The sequence below is a fragment of the Plectropomus leopardus genome, chromosome 14 (assembly GCF_026936395.1).
Source record: "Plectropomus leopardus strain MGB_pleo_1.0 chromosome 14, ASM2693639v1, whole genome shotgun sequence".
Classification (NCBI taxonomy): domain Eukaryota; kingdom Metazoa; phylum Chordata; class Actinopteri; order Perciformes; family Serranidae; genus Plectropomus; species Plectropomus leopardus.
Window position 1 is genome coordinate 29686441 of NC_142189.1, and position 16214 is coordinate 29702654.

Consider the following 16214-nt stretch of genomic DNA (forward strand, 5'->3'; position numbering starts at 1 on the left):
TGAACGTAGTATCTCAAGAACACCATGAGGGTATTTTTTTCATAATTGGCACAAATGTCCACTTGGACTTAATTATTAACTAATTAGATTTTGGTGGTCAAAGTTCATAGTTCAAGATCACTCTCGTGAATACAGTATCTCAAGAACACCTCAAGCGAATTTCCTCAAATTTGGCAAAAACATCCACAGGGACTCAAGATGAACTGATAAGAAGTTAATGGTGTGAAGGTCAAATATCAAGGTCACTGTTACAAAACATGTTTGGCCACAGCTAAGGAATTTTCATACAAATGTCTGATAGGATATATAATAATAATAATGATGATGAACGGATGACATTTTATATACAAAAGGTCAAAGGTCATCTTCAGTGTGACATCATAAGTGCAACTTGATTGGTTAGCTGACGCATACAACTGCTAGGCAGCAATTCTGGTTATTTTTAGGAAAAATGTTTTTTCAGTATTGTTAATGGCATTAAAATGGGCAGAACATTAAGGGTTAAAATAAAATAATTTGTAAATGATGTATCCATAACTGTTTGGTAGATGAAACAGTAAATGAGCACTTGTCCCGGTTGAGTATACTCACATTAAATGGCCTTTGTCTTGCTTTCACTCATGTTTATCTTCATTCCGTATGTGGGTGTTGCAAACTCTCTGTGCAAGGATCACAGTTCAGTCTCCACATCACCTCTACAAACACCTGTCTTTATAGTGTGCTTTAATATCTGTTTCCCATCCTCAGGTTGTTTTCAAGCCTCTGTTGAGCTACACGGGCATCCAGGCCCAAGACGCCACTCCTCTCAGTTACAAGATGTATTTTGGAGAGCACCTGTCTTTCTCTGGCAACCTTGAGTGTCTCAGAGCGGACATCGTCGACTCTGACACCTCCAAAGATCGTAAAAACAAAAGGTCCAGGAGGTAAAGTATACCCTAGTCATAACATCTGAATGTTAGAGAGTAGGAAATTAAATTATTTTTCTTTCCTTGGTAATGGCATAGTTGTGAATTTGTTTGAGGTGCTTATCTTACTTGTCTTACTTACAGTAAACGGTGGTTGGGACTCTCTTGTTTGGAGAAGCAGGCGAGAGTACTGACATTGAAGTTAAGTGATGTACTGCTGTGGAGGGGTCATGAATAAAGCGTATTTTAGCCACCTAAAAAATCATTATCAGTTGTAAGAGTATGCTATAATTTAAATACATTCAAAGCTTTACTGTGACGACAGACAGCCTTTTCCAACCAGGAACGGCTTCAGTTCCCCTTCTATGCTCATCAGAGCCACCAGACTCCAGAGATAAAAAATAGTCATTTTTGCTTGCAGAACAGTGGAGCCTCTCGTACACCACTGCCTCAATCATTTAGTTAGTTGATGTTATTGTGTGGCTTTGGTGAATCCAAATTACCAGTAATGCTTTACAACACCAAAGTGACACAGTCACACAAAGTTACTAATTGATGGAAGCAGTGGTAGACCAGCAGCTCCTACGCTCAGTTTTTCTCAGTGGAATCCAGCTTTTAAGAAAGGAATATAATGGTTTCTGTTCTCCATTTGAAAGGACTGTCTGAGAGCAAGTTCAAGCAGTTAAAATATATTCCAGATATAGAGTATACCCAAACTGATACAGATTTTTAAACCTGGATTGACATCACTTTATTGTGCTGTTCTCAGACACCTTTCACAAGCATGTAAACCTTGAGAACCTGTGCAATCTGGTGCCATTTCTTTCAAAATCATAGGAAAAAATGCAATAAGCAATTTGGCAAGACATGTCCCGCAAATTGCATCCAGAGTAGTACACTGTATAGTTTCTGTGGCGGTACTCCTGTCTGCTTCTCCAAACTTGGTGTGTGCTGACTGACACATACTGTTGTCATTGCATTAACTGTGAATAAGTACCACAAACAATACCACCTCAAAAAATTCAAAACTATCCCTTTTATTTGGTGCTCACTCTAAGTGTAAGTATAAAATATCTGCTTCATCCATCTATAACCCTCCTTCTGTTCCTCCCTGTATCTTCAGACAGGGCATGGTGAACCTCCCTCCGCTGGAGTTCAAGCCAGCTCTGCTGATTGAGACATTCAGCCTGAACGCAGTGGTGATGGAGAAGTCGACCAGCGCTCCGCAGGGCCCCACCGCGGTGCCGCTTTCATTCCACGACCTCAACCGCCGCCACTACAACACATTCCACTGCGATTTCACCACAGCCTGTCAGGCCATCAGCCAGCGCGTTGACATGGCGCTGGTGCGCCTCATCCACCAGTTCAGCACCATGATCGACGACATCAAGGCCACGCAGACCGATATCAAGCTGAGCCGCTACACCGCCGGCTCGGCCTCCCCGACGCCAACCTTCAAGGCCCGGCCGTACCGCCACTTCAGGTCCTCTGACTTCAGCCGCAGCTCCCGGGGCAGCCTTAACGGAACGGGGCGCAGCGGGACCCAGACGCTGAAGAGCAAGAGAGGGGTGGGTGGAGGAGGAGCAGGTGGTGGAGGAGGAGGAGGTGTTACTGGGGGTTTACCACTGAATGGGCCTCCATCAGGCATGGACACGCTGGGGAGGAGGGAGCCACGAGGACGCAGCTCCCTCGGACGTTCAGAACGACGCACCTCTAAGGTAACTAAAACCACTTTCACTGATGTGGCTTTCTTTCTGAGGTTGTAGGAGGCTGAGTTTTAAACTAGAGTTATACTGTGATAACTGTACCTTATGAAACTAGACTAAAGTGTGTGATGGCCGCTTGTTGTAAACGGGGTTAATTAACCCTTAGTTTTAGTCATTCTTCATTTTTTGATAATTTTGGCTATGTTCACTGCACATAGCATACATTTTGGCAAGATTGTGTATTTTTATTTAATTAATTTAATTTCCAGCTCAGCTTATACAATAAATCTAAAATACACTGTGGAAACTAAATGCAAAAAGAAATGCATTATTGAAACCTGTTCAAACTGCAATTTTTGATCCCACAGCCATCAAAAGCATAAAAACATGTGTTGCATTACTTCTGGGTGTCATTTTGGGCTTTTGCATTGGAATGTGTAATTTTTACTGTTTCCCACCTGATGATGTCATTTTTACCATATTTGGCATATGGAGAAAATACATGCTAGAATATTTTTTTATAAGCTGATTTTGAAAAGCGCATTTTGTGCACAGAGTGATACAGGTATGTGTAATATCAAAGCGGGCCCAGAGGGTTAATGGCTAAATTTTTGCGAGTAAAAACTGGCATTGCCAGTTTCACAGCTGTCTCTTAACCTTTCATAAACACTCTAAATGGGTCCAAGTTTGTTTTTTTGTCGGATATTGATATTAGCTAAACGTGTAACAGAAAATAAACTTGGAACCCCCTCATAATTTTAGTTTTAATTTTTGAAAACCTCCCAGAGATTTCTTAGTTTCAGCACTCAAAGAAGCCTTTTTCTAAGACAAGAGCCCAATTACCTTTCTGCATCTACAACTTGGAAAAGCCAGTATCTGCCAGAGAATTTCAGTTAAGTCCTTTCTAAGAAAGTGTTAAGTGGTCTCAAATATTCCTCAGTGGCACTTCCAAGTGAACTGTAAATATGATCAGTAAAATCACAAAATCCATTCTAAAACTGTCATTTTCTACACACAAACCCTAGAGGGAGCCAGTAGATCATAAACATTTCCAAGAGCAGGCTCCATTCACTGAGACATTGTCAGCTGCTGCGGAAAGTTTTTCATTCAGTCCTAGGCTTTTGGGCAAAACTTGAGAAATGGTATAATCTTGTCTGCAAACCTGTCTGGCCTGATAATTCTCACAAGGACAGTTTTTTTTAAATAATTTATTTTTTGTCTCCTGGAACATGCCTCAAATATTTTTTGAAGTGAAGGGATTTTGATAAAAATAGAAGATGTGTCAGAGGGACTCTTGGCAGACTTCCACAGATATAATCTAAACTGGAGCTCCCAGAAATCCTTCTCCAGAAATAACTTAGTAATGTCCCTGTACACTGCAGTTATTGTCATGAGTAGCTGTTGTCATCTTACAGATCTCATTACCTGTCCATGATGGCGGACAGGCTAATAACTCCACTGTTACAGTTAACAGTAGGGCAATAAAAGACGAAATAAGCCAGTTTATTTACCCCTCAGCCCCATGATGCATATTGTGACATTTGTATTTGTTTCATAATGTGGATGATTGTGTAACGCCCTCAGGTGTCAAGGAAGGGCTCTCGTGACGTGGCAGACCACATGGCCATCCAGATGGACGACTCCGACTCCATCACCGTGTCGGAGCAGAGCGAGCCGTCAGCAGAATGTTGGCAGAACATGTATAAGCTACTCAACTTCTACTCCCTCATCTCAGATCCCACTGGCATCCTGGAAAAAAGCTCCCCTGAGAACTGCCTTTCAGGTGGGATTCGGCTTCCAGCTGATTCATCCAGTTCCTAATTCCTATCCTTTATCCCACAACACGCTTTCCCATTCTGCTTTACTTTGTACTTTTACATTTTATACTTAAGTCCCACTCATTATTATTTGAAGATATTGCTGTAAATTAGCTCTGCTTGACAAACCTTGCTGTTATGTCTTAATTCTCTGCCGACACGTGTTTTTCCCTCCTGAGCTCAAGTGCAGGTCTTTGAGTCTTCATTATTCCATGATGCTTTATTGATCAGACTCTCATATTACTTTATTATACATTGCTTATATTGATTTAATACTTGCACTGAATCCAAAACAGAAATTCATGTGACATTGTGTATATCCAGCCTGTACAATCTATCTATACAAAAGTCGCTACTCAGCTGCTCTTATTCAGCATGCAACTGGATCATAATGTAATTCCTTATTATTGATAATGTGCTCCAAGTTAAAGGGGACCTATTGTGCTCATTTTCAGGTTCATTATTGTATTTAAGATTTCTACTAGAGCAGGTTTACATGCTGTAATGGTCAAAAACACCTAATTTTCTTCATATTATCTGTTCTAGATTAGCTGTATTCACCCCCTGTCTTAAACGCTCTGTTTTAGGGCCTCTCTATATAAGACCCCCTCCCAAAAAAGCCCTGTATGCTCTGATTGGTCAGTGCTTCCAGGTCTTCAATATCTCATCTCGTTGCAGCCGTGGACTGTCAGAGTACAATGACAATTTTTAATGGGAAAAATCAACAATAAAAGCTTCTAGAAACAACCAGACATGTTTCAGCAAGAATTTGATCCAAAATTAGGGAGAAATGAACAAAATCTGCAACCAACATTACATGTTTCCCTGGCGTTAGCATGTAGCTACATGAAGCAGTGTACTTTCAGCTGGGGAATGACTGTTGCAGAGAGTAGCAGCAGTTTCTAGCGTGAAAAATAACCAGTAAAACTTCTAAACACCACCTGACATGTTCCTGCAGGAATATGATCTGAAATAGGAGAGAAAACAACAGCAGCAACATCAGCAACCAAAATTGCATCTTTCCCTGATGTTAGCATGAAGCAACATGTAACAGAGTACCTTTGCAGCTAGGTAATGACTGTTACGGAGTATAGCAGCAGTTTCAAGAATGAAAAATTACCAATTAAACTTCTAAACACAACCTGACATGTTCCAGCAACCAAGATGTTAACCAACATGTTAACCTGACGTTAGCATGTAGCTACATGTAACAGTGTACTTTCTGGGACTGAAACATAGCTCAGTCTTTTGTTAAATTATGTAGAATGGTCATCACAATTCAAATTTAGCCTCATCATGTCATAAAGCTAAACCTTCATATAAACATAGACTATATCATTGTGTGCTAAAATAACGCCCCATTAATGTTGTCTGCTGTTAACAAAAAAATGTTCAAGCTATGAGTCCTTCAATCAAAACATTACCAAATGACGGACCTTAATGATTTTGTCAAGTAGCGTGGAATCATGGGAGTTGTTGTCTTCATTGTTAAACAACCACCATCATAGATGAAAATCTTATCTGATAAGGACATGCATTTAAGTTTTACTCTGGTTCCATTTAGTCACATTTATTCAGGTAATGTCATGTCATTCTAATGAAACAACTGCTATAATGTAACATTACCTTGCTAACTTACTGACAAATGAATTGACTACCCATACAGCTACTGTGGTTAACGTCACACTGTACTTTGCTTCCCGTCTCCTCCCTGCAGAAGGTGGCCGTCGGCCCTCAGAGCCACTCTGCAAAGTCATCTTTGAGAATGAGCAGCAGGACCCAACCACGCCCAACAAGCCCCCTGGTGCAGGCGGGCGAAGGCGTAGCCTGGTAAGCTCCGAGCCCCAACATGTCACACTTATAGTGTTCGGCATTGGCATGGTGAATCGCACTCACCTGGAGGCCGACATCGGCGGGCTGACCATGGAGGCGGAGCTGAAGAAGATCCATGGAAGCTTCACCCTAAAGGAGAAGATGAAAGGTGAGGTGGAGACCTGTGTGGATATAAGGATATAAGTTTTTGTTTTATTATCTAACTTAGTCAGTCACTTCATGCAAACTAGTTACCTGTGCACTGACCTTAATTTCCCTGATGTGTCATGAAAAAAATCCATAATTTACCAGTCATTAAAGGTAGCTTTTTGTAGAAAATTCAGTTTGATTCAAGTTGTAATGTTCCAAAACAAAGCCCTTGCATCATGATTATACGATTGCTTCTAAAAGATAATTCATTGAATTTCTGCAGAAACATAGTTTGGTAGTTCGATATAATGTATCTTTGTTGTTGTCCACAGATATCCTGCACCAGAAAATGACTGAGACGTGTGCATCGGCTCACATAGGAGGGGTAAACATTGTTCTACTGGAAGGCATAACTCCTGACATCCAGTACGTATATATTCTTTTTAACTTTCGCTTTATAGAGAGTCCAGTTAACGATTATTAGTTTGAATGTGAGGGGTTCTTTATGTCTCATCTTGAATGAAATTCTCTGGATAGCAACTTTTTGTGTATTGATCTAATCTTTTGTTGTTTGAAGCTGTATTTCTTTAAAAACCTTTTGTAAATATAACTGTTAATGATTTTTGGTGTTTTAATTCAATATTCCTTTATTTTTTTGTGCTACCTAAGGGAACAACTATTTGATTTGAACTCCATTCCCAAAGTTTTAAAACTTCTAAGCTCTTAAGTAGTACAACTTTGCCAAAATGGTTATTTACTTTTTTTTAAGATACTCAGTGATAACAAAATACTGAGTGATGTCAAAGAATGCCTCCCCCTCACAGAAGAACACAGCAACAAAACTTCCACATTCTGCAGATGCTTTAATGCCACGTACCTTTGTAAAATCAAGGGTTGGAACTAAAAAGTGGATGCAGTGTTTTCCTCAAGTGTTGGCGCTCAGCAGGAGCCAATTACTGACTCCTTTCCAGACGGGAAATTTTAACAGCAGTTTTTGTTTTTTACTGTGTGCAATTTCCTCAAAACATAACCACCCTAATCAGGTTACAAGCCTCGTAGTCATGCATTGAGGCGGGCTGATGCATCTCCATGCTGCTTTGATTCAGTTTAGAACTTCCACCGCTGCTTCAATAAGAAGCTTTTTTTTTCATCTTTTTCTATTTAACAAACGCTCCAACTGTGAAAATAATACTGAGACTTAATCCTGTTTTCATACTGTACGCTCCACGAATGGCACTCCAGTGTTTGAATTTGTATATGCCACACACAACTTGGCTCTCTTCAGTTGCTACTGATGAATAAAATTGGCCAATATTCAGTTGTAAGAATGATTGTAGTGCAACTGGTATGTTTTGCTCCTTCCTTGTTTGCCTCAAATGAACACAGTGTGCAGACAGATACATTAATTAAGTGATAATCAACTACAGGCGCCAATGCAAATGTCCTGGGTCGTAATTAAATCGTGATGTCTGCCATTTTAGCAGTTGTTTTGAGATGTTTCCTTCCAGATGCAGATTTTGATAAAACATTTTACTCTGGTTGTCCTTTATAAGGTTGGTTTATTCTACACGTTTAGAAATAAATGTGCTAAGTAGAATTACAGAGGGTTCTTCTACTTGTCCCTATTGGAAAACCAATTTTAGTTCCTGGTAGAATCTTTTATAAAGGTTTCACCTGGACTCCTGACAGAGGTTCTACTTAGAAACAAACATATAAAGGGTAACATCATGATCCATCTCTAAAAAGTTTGACCCTTAAATTCTTATAAGAGCTTCTACAGAGAACCCATCAATGGTGTCATGGTTTCACCCAAAACCCTCTCTGGTGGTTCTGTCCAAGACCTTTCCAACTTCAAGGGGTTCTAGCAACTCACTCAGGTGGTTCCACCGAGAGCCATTTTATATTACAGGGGTCTCATCTAGAACCCATTCAGAGGTTTCTACCAAGAAACCTTTTATATTCCAAGTGTTTCATCCAGAACCCGTCCTGGGGGCTCTACCCAGAACCCAATTATGTGCCAGTGGTTTTGTATAGAACCCACGTAGGTTTCTCTACCAAGACCCTTTCATATTCCAAGAGTTGTATCTAGAAACCAGTCGGGGGGTTTGACCGTGAACCCTTTAATGTACTATGGGTTAAATCTAGAACCCACCCACTGAGTCCAAAAGGGGCTCTTAATGAAGCCCTCGGTCTTACACATAACCCTTGAAGAACCCTTTATTCAAAAAAGGGTTACTCAGAAGCAAATAGTTCTGGGTCGAACATCAGCACTCGAGAAGAACCCTTTTGGAACCCTTATTTCTAAGAGTATAGTTTTTTTTAGCTGCTTTATTAATCCAGAGATGTTTCATCATGAACTTGTGTGTATAAAACAAAGCAACAGGAGCAGGACTCTCAGAGCTGAGCACATTTTCACCTGAAGTGGCCCCGCAGTGTTTCTGCTTTTGGAAAACTGTGTTTTCACCTTATGGTGTCTCAGAACTGTTTCTCACTCTCTTCTGCTCTTCTTCTTCTTTTTTTTTACATTCCTTGGCTTTCTCTTCCAACTACTTGCATAGACTGGAGGATTTCCCAACATCTCCCACCAGCACAGCTAAACAAGAGTTTCTGTATGTTATTGCTGCCGATTAGGGCCCACATGCATTCATAAATCCAGATCACAGCTGCCCTGATTGCACATCCTTCATCATCTGTCATGAGTCACCTGCCATCCATTTGTATTTTCAGTGAGCATTTTCTCAGGAGTCCCCTTGCTCAGATGTGAACTGTGTGTATAAGACACTTTGATTGGTTTATGAAAGCAGAAAGTGCTTTTGTTTTCATGTAATTTATGAATCTCTTCATTTTTGACTCTCCCCTAAATGTTTACAGTCTACCAAAATACTGAAATATCTCAGTGATATTGCAGCATTGTATTACAGTTACAGAGCAACGCATTCATAAAGCATATTCCTTCTGCTATATGATGCAGGATCATAAAAAGATGTCTGTGTAAGACCTTTTATTCAACAGCCACAGTGTATAATTCATTACCCTTTTCATTCATAGTGGAACACGTGTCACTGTTATGATTGCCCATTTCTACCTGTGCCCAGAAAACTGAATGCTGTCCCGACTCTGCATGGTGTTTCACTGTATGGTGTCCTTTCAGTAATTCCACTTCAGTTGCACATCCATTTATGTGTCCACATCACCTGGAAAAAAGTTAAATTTAGTTCCTGTTGCTTATTCCAGTTTACTCTGTGTTTCAGAACGGTGGTCAAATGCAACATTGCTAAGTCCCAGGCCCTGTACAGCGCCCAGCGAGGACTGAAGACCAACAACGCAGCAGTCTTCAAAGTGGGGGCCATCATGATCAACATCCCCCAGCACCCGGCTACGCTACACAGCATGATGGTCCGCAGCTCCCACCAGCTCTCCAAACAGATCTCTGACCTCATCCGCCAGCCCTCCATTGTGTATGTCCACTTTTTTTTTATCTGTCTTTCAAAGAACAGCTGCTGTGCAAATCAAGTTTTTAACTGGACTGGCTGCCTGGATGGTTAGGAGCTGCAGAATCTCGTGGTTTTCTCAGTTTGCAGACATTTGTGGTTGCCGTTCTTCTTCTTTGTATTAGCTGCTAATTGCTAGCAGCTGCATTTTAAATCTCCCGCAGTCAAAACATTACGACCACACTCATGGTCAGGTCTTTCCAGCTTTACCTTTTACACAAACCCTGTTTCAGTGCTGTGACTACCTCTGTTTCCCCCCTTTCCGCAATCAGACGTTATAAGTGTGTAAATGCAGCTAAAGGTGACTGAGGGTGTGGGCTCGTTTGTGTATTAATAGATCCATGCATACTTAATGAGGCACAGGTGTAGAGTTTCATTAAAGCCTTTTTAAGGCAGGATGTGATTATTTTCATGGCAGAAAAACTTCTTGATAAGTCATTTTCAAGAACAGAAATGAGTTTTTAGAGGTTTAATCAATTCCCAGAGAGGAACTTTAATAAACAACATTTAAAAGTAATGAAAAACTAACTCTACAATAATGTTCACTTTAAACTATGTTTAAAATCCTAAATTAACCTGTTATGCAACTGTAATGTCATCAGATTGTAATTTACATTTAATAACTCCTCATAAGAAGTCTTTCATCTCAATAAGTGACAGGTTACTGCAGCATATCCACACCGTCTCCACTTAACTGCTCTCTGCTGTGTGTGGTCTGTTTCCATGGTGATATTCTGCATTATGTTAAAGAATTGTAGGTGTGCTTAGGATACTAAACGGTGTCTCCATAATTTGATGTTCACAGGAATATGAGGCAGTATCTGCAAAGCTTTACATAATAACACACGTAATTGAATCTGAGCAAAAGTAGCAATGTCTCAGGGTGAACTTCTTTTCTCCCAGTTTAACCTGTAAGTTCTGAGAGTGATATGATGGTAGATATGATGCAACGCATCCCAAATCCAAAACCACCTTCACAAGTCAGCACCTATGCGAATAATAGCTGACTGAGTTGGTAAAAGTTTTTTTGTTCTTTCTACAGTCAACCTCCTAACAGAGAGGACACCCCGACCCCGCAGCCCTCTGATAAAGCATCCAGCATCAATCAGACCCCCGTCGAAGCCAACGAGTTCCCCCAGCTCCCTGAAGGCCTCGAGAAGAAGCCCATCGTCCTCAAGTTCAGCGCCATGATGGATGGCATCACCATCGGGGCCGCCCTGCTGCCCTCACTCAAAGCAGAGTACAAAATGGGTCGTGTGAAGAGCCATGGCATGACAGGTGTGTGTTAGACAAGATCTGACACAGAATTCAGTGATCAGAGAACAGAGTTTTTTTTGTGATTTGGCATCCCTACAGTTATTTACACCACAGTCGTAAATACAAAATGCACCTGAAGGTTGCAGCCTGTTTATACCGTGCCGATTTAAGTTAGTGATCTCCCGGTTACAAGTCACTTTACCATTTAATGAAGTTGAACCTATTAGTTGAAGATAAAGTTGCAAAATGTTGCTTTAAAACTGAGGTAAAAACATTACTGTGCTGGTGTTGATATCAGTGTTGAGGCATGTCCAGTCCATGCAAAAGAATAAATAATGATAATTGTGCTTTTTGTCCTCCTCACACTCCTCCTGTGTTTAGGGGCACAAACCAGCTTCACCTTTGAGTTGCCAAATCACAAGCTTTGCTTCCAGTCCAAAGTGTCCCCAGTGGACATGTCCACCATGCCACCATCTGCCAGTCTCACCCTGCCCCCGGTCACCATGTCAGGAGAGTACATCATGGAGGACCATGAGAGCCACTCGGACCAGGGCTGGGCTCCTGACGACTTCCCTGCGAAGCAAGGGAACTACCTCCAGGGCAACTACCTGCGCTGTGTCGCTGAGGTGAGACGCTTCTAATGGGGCAGGACAGTGAAAAAAGCTCATTTTCTAGAGCAGCACATGTTGATATCCCCATGGCTAAGGCCGTGACATGTGACAAAAGATGTGCATAGTTTAAAAATAATTTCATAAAGTTTGAACAATAAATCATAGCTCCTTACTTTTTTTCTCTACTGGGAGCAAGCGATGCCGCACTGTTTCCTTTTACAATTTTTTTGCAGTTTACAAAACATTTCTTGCCAAGTTGTTCATTACGTTTTTTACTGTGTTTTTGTAAGAAATCAAATCAATTTTCTCATATTTCAGAGGTTTAAATACTAGTTGACAGCGTCTGAATGCAGTACACGAAAATGGCAATCCAGGTGTTATACAAGCTTTATTACGCAATGAATTAGAGGTCAACCGATGTTGGTTTTTCGGGGCCAATTCGGATTGTTAGTACTTAATGAGACTGAAAACCGATATTTGGAACCTATTTGCATTTCCAAACAAAAAATTAAATATTTTTGTTGAAATTTAGAATTTGGAATATAACAAATTCCAACACAAAACTTTCTTTAAATGCCTTTAGCAAATCTTTAATCAAAACTGAGACTTTCAACATCATATACAACAAGTTCCCTGCAACTCCCAAGTTCAGTAAAAATTTAGATTAAAAATGAATAAATAAAGATATCTCCCTGAGGTTTTACAAAGTAAAAGTTCCTCCTATGCTGACACTTTCTTTGCATGTATTGCAGATTGCTGTCCCTGCTGTTGGTTACAAACACTTTTTCATTAATTAATTTTATTGGCGATCAGTAGAGTAAAATGCCGAAACAGATAATTGTCAAAATGCCAAATATCGGTAATCAGCCAGGCTAATAAACTGTCAACCCCTACAATAAATCCAGGAGGACCAAAAAAGGTCAAAAATGGCTCCAGGCTGAGAGCGATGTAACTTCCCCTCACTTGTCTCCTGTGATGTGCAGATTGGTTCATTTGAGCACAACCTGACCACAGACCTGCTCAACCACCTGGTCTTCCTGCAGAAGGTTTTCATGAAGGAGGTCAATGAGGTCATCCAGAAAGTCTCAGGTACTGTACCAAACACCGGCACACACTTTTCTATAACAAAACGATATCCTTTTCTTTGCTGCTGTAACAGCCCAGCTCTCCTCTCAGATCAATAAAGTTAATCTAATCTTAACATCTGACTGTTCCCAGCTGGATTCTATAGCCTACAGCTGCTACTTAAGTCAATGAAAAATATTGTTTTCCTCACAGAACAATGCCAGAGGCCCGGACACAAATCCAGTCATTTTCCACAACAGTATTGATAGTAATTTGTTGAACTCACTAGGCTTGATCGATGTAATTGCCCAGGAGAGATTTAAATAATAATGAGAATGGTTTAAGCTAACACTTGCAATCAGGGAGAAGTCTTTGTATGTAGCTGCACTGGGACACCAGAGGCAGATATTAGCATTCACAGGTACACAAACAGCATAATCCCACTGTCACTTGTTATATAGCACTTCACTACAGTCTGTGTGGAACTGCAAGGCTGACTTGTAAACTCTGAATGCACACAGGAGGAGAACAACCCATCCCATTGTGGAACGAGCACGACACCTCAACAGATGCAGACAAGCCCAAAATCCTGCTTTACTCTCTGAGCCTCATGTTCAAGGTACCTCGTGTTCAGTCTCTCTTTCAGCACAGAAATTCAAAGTACCACATCAGTCCCAGAGGCTGATGCAAGCAGCTGATTCTGGTCCAAACTTTGTGTGCTAAGTAAAACAGTGTTCCCGCGGATCCTTACAAAGTCTTGAAAGGCATTGAATTCATTAATTTAAAAATAAGGCTTTGACTGGTATTAAAATGTCTTAAATTTATGTGTTAAAGGTGTTCAGATATGGTAATATATGTGTGTATATATATATATACTGTTTATGTATTATATATGTAGTTATTTATTTATTTTTATGTGAAATAAATTAAATGAAACTAAATAAAATAAAATCATAATACATTTTACACATTAAAAGTCAAAAACCGTATATGCGCATAAAAAGCATAAAACAAGCTCAACCATAATATGCGATCCAAAAATTAATAAACGGTGAAATTCATTAAAAGCAAGAGCATAAAAATGGGTCTTGAGTTGTTTCTTAAAACTATCTACAGAGGTTGCTTGTCTTTAAATGTATGGGCAGTCTGTTCTAGGCCAATACATGAATGCAGTTGATATGTCTGTACATACACACACACACACATCTACATAATCACATGGTAAACATAAATAAAAACATATGTTAATAACAGTAATACTGACATCAGCTCAATATACAAGCTTCTACCATACTAACCAGACATCACAGGCACGACCCCATCAGATTCAGGCAGCTTTTCGTAATGTTACAGATAGACCCACCACAGATCTGACAAAGGGAGACCATGTTTCATTGAATTTCTGAAAAGGTACATGCACAGCATATTGAATCTTTTTTTATTTTAGCATCAGGATCATGTCCTGGACCCACTGAATAAACGATGGGGGCCTATTTGACATCCAGTTGAGAAGAACCAGTCAGTCAGTTGCGTGTCAGTAAAGCTTTTAGGTTTTTCTGAACAGTGTTCTCTTGTTCGCAGGGAATCCAGATGACCGCCACCACTCCCTCCATGCGAGCTGTGCGCTTTGAGACGGGCCTCATCGAGCTGGAGCTGTCCAACAGGATCCAGTGCAAGGCTCAGCCCGGTGGCAGCAGCAGCTACCTGAAACTGTTTGGCAAATGTCAAGTGGATCTCCACCTGGCTCTCGGACAGATCGTCAAGCACCAGGTACAGATCAGCCTCCCACTGGTGACATGGAAACTCTCAGGTTTAAAGATTCAGAGGAAAACTCTTCTAAAACTGTTTGTCATACATGGTTAAACTGTCACTACATCTTAACAGTAGTGCCTGATACAGATAATCTGTGAAGAAACCAAGTCAGATTTGACAGAAATTGACATTGACAGAAACCCACCCGGCCTAACCGAAAACAACCAATCAGTGCCAGGAGGAGTCTCTAATGCTGTGTCAGTTTTTTCACTTTCCCCGTCCTTGCACAAGTTTTCACTCAGTCAAGTCAAATATCATGTGCGTGCTGATTCAGGAGGAACTTTGTAAACAGACTGTCAAAGAAACAACCACCAGCAGTGAAAAAATTGCACATCCCTCCTTTGCCAAATAGGCAGTACATGGCAACAACAAAGACAGCAAAACAGGACTGACAACAAAATGCAACCTCAAAATAGAAACTTAAACCAAGCCGGCATTGGTTTTGAATCCTTTCAGGTACCGTAGTTCCCTCTTCCATCTGTTTGTCCATCAATCCCATTCTCGTAAATGCAACGTCTCAAGAAAGTCTTGAATAAATGTCTTGGTTGTTTTTATTCAGGCATGGCAGATTCCTGCAAATGCCAGCAGGAGCTCTGGGAGGAGCCAGAGGAACTAGGTTTTTTTTGCAGATTATACGTCTCATGTACTACTATCAGCATGTAGTGACAGTTTCAGCAAATGTGACAAAAAGTATTTTTTTAAGTTACCTACTGAACCCTTTAGTTCAAAATTGACTTTAAAGTACCATTCACAGTGAAGTACAAAATCCAGAGTTGTTCCTCTTGCATATAATTCTATCAGATGTGTATCTGATGCTCTCCTTTCCCTTTGCAGGTTTATGAAGAAGCTGGCTCAGACTTCCACCAGGTGGCGTACTTCCGAACTCGGATCGGTCTGCGGAATGCTCTGCAGGAGGAGATCAGCGGCTCCTCCGACAAGGAGGCCGTCCTCATCACGCTCAACAGGCCCATCGTTTTCGCCCAGCCGGTGGCATTCGACAGAGGTTCAGTTTACTTTTTCTTTACATCAGATGCCAAAGTTTGTTTTGTGTGGGGCTGCAACTAACGATTATTTTCATCATAGATGAATCTGACCTTTTATTCTCAATAAACTATCGATCGTTTTGATAATAAAAAGTACCAAAATAGTGAAACTTACCCTGTGTAATTTCCCAGAGCCCAAGGTGACGCCTTCAGATGGTATGTTTTATCAAACAGTCCAAAAAGTCAAAGCTATTTTTTTTTAAATCATGTATGGCAAAGAGGAGCATAAAATTCAATCAAGGAATCAGTAAATATTTGGCTTTTTGCCTGAAAAAATACATTTAAACAATTATTAGATGATAGAAATAATTGCCAAATTATTTTCTGTGGATCGACTAATCAATGAATCTACCAATAGTTTCAACACTAGCCCCGTGTACCTCAACAAAATCTATTCTGTTTAGCTATTGTAGTTGTGTAGAAAGAAAAATGTAACCATTTCCACTCAACAGTGATTTTAAAAGAAGGCTGGCTCAGTGAATTGCATGTGATTTACACACACAACAACGACAATAATACACTGACATCTCTCTAACGTGACATTC

The 16214-nt window shown here is 40.5% G+C and overlaps 1 protein-coding gene across 1 annotated transcript in view; it reads left to right on the forward strand.

Annotated features, from left to right (window-relative positions):
* Positions 1-16214, forward strand: part of bltp1 (bridge-like lipid transfer protein family member 1) — a 115094-nt gene that overhangs the window by 59975 nt on the left and 38905 nt on the right. The window contains exons 47-59 of the mRNA XM_088087779.1: positions 748-923; positions 2029-2623; positions 4196-4394; positions 6146-6409; positions 6723-6816; positions 8949-8999; positions 9642-9848; positions 10924-11159; positions 11520-11764; positions 12733-12838; positions 13336-13433; positions 14396-14584; positions 15461-15629. Coding sequence (XP_087943905.1) covers positions 748-923; positions 2029-2623; positions 4196-4394; positions 6146-6409; positions 6723-6816; positions 8949-8999; positions 9642-9848; positions 10924-11159; positions 11520-11764; positions 12733-12838; positions 13336-13433; positions 14396-14584; positions 15461-15629 — 2629 coding nt within the window. The remainder of the gene's footprint in view (positions 1-747; positions 924-2028; positions 2624-4195; positions 4395-6145; positions 6410-6722; positions 6817-8948; positions 9000-9641; positions 9849-10923; positions 11160-11519; positions 11765-12732; positions 12839-13335; positions 13434-14395; positions 14585-15460; positions 15630-16214) is intronic.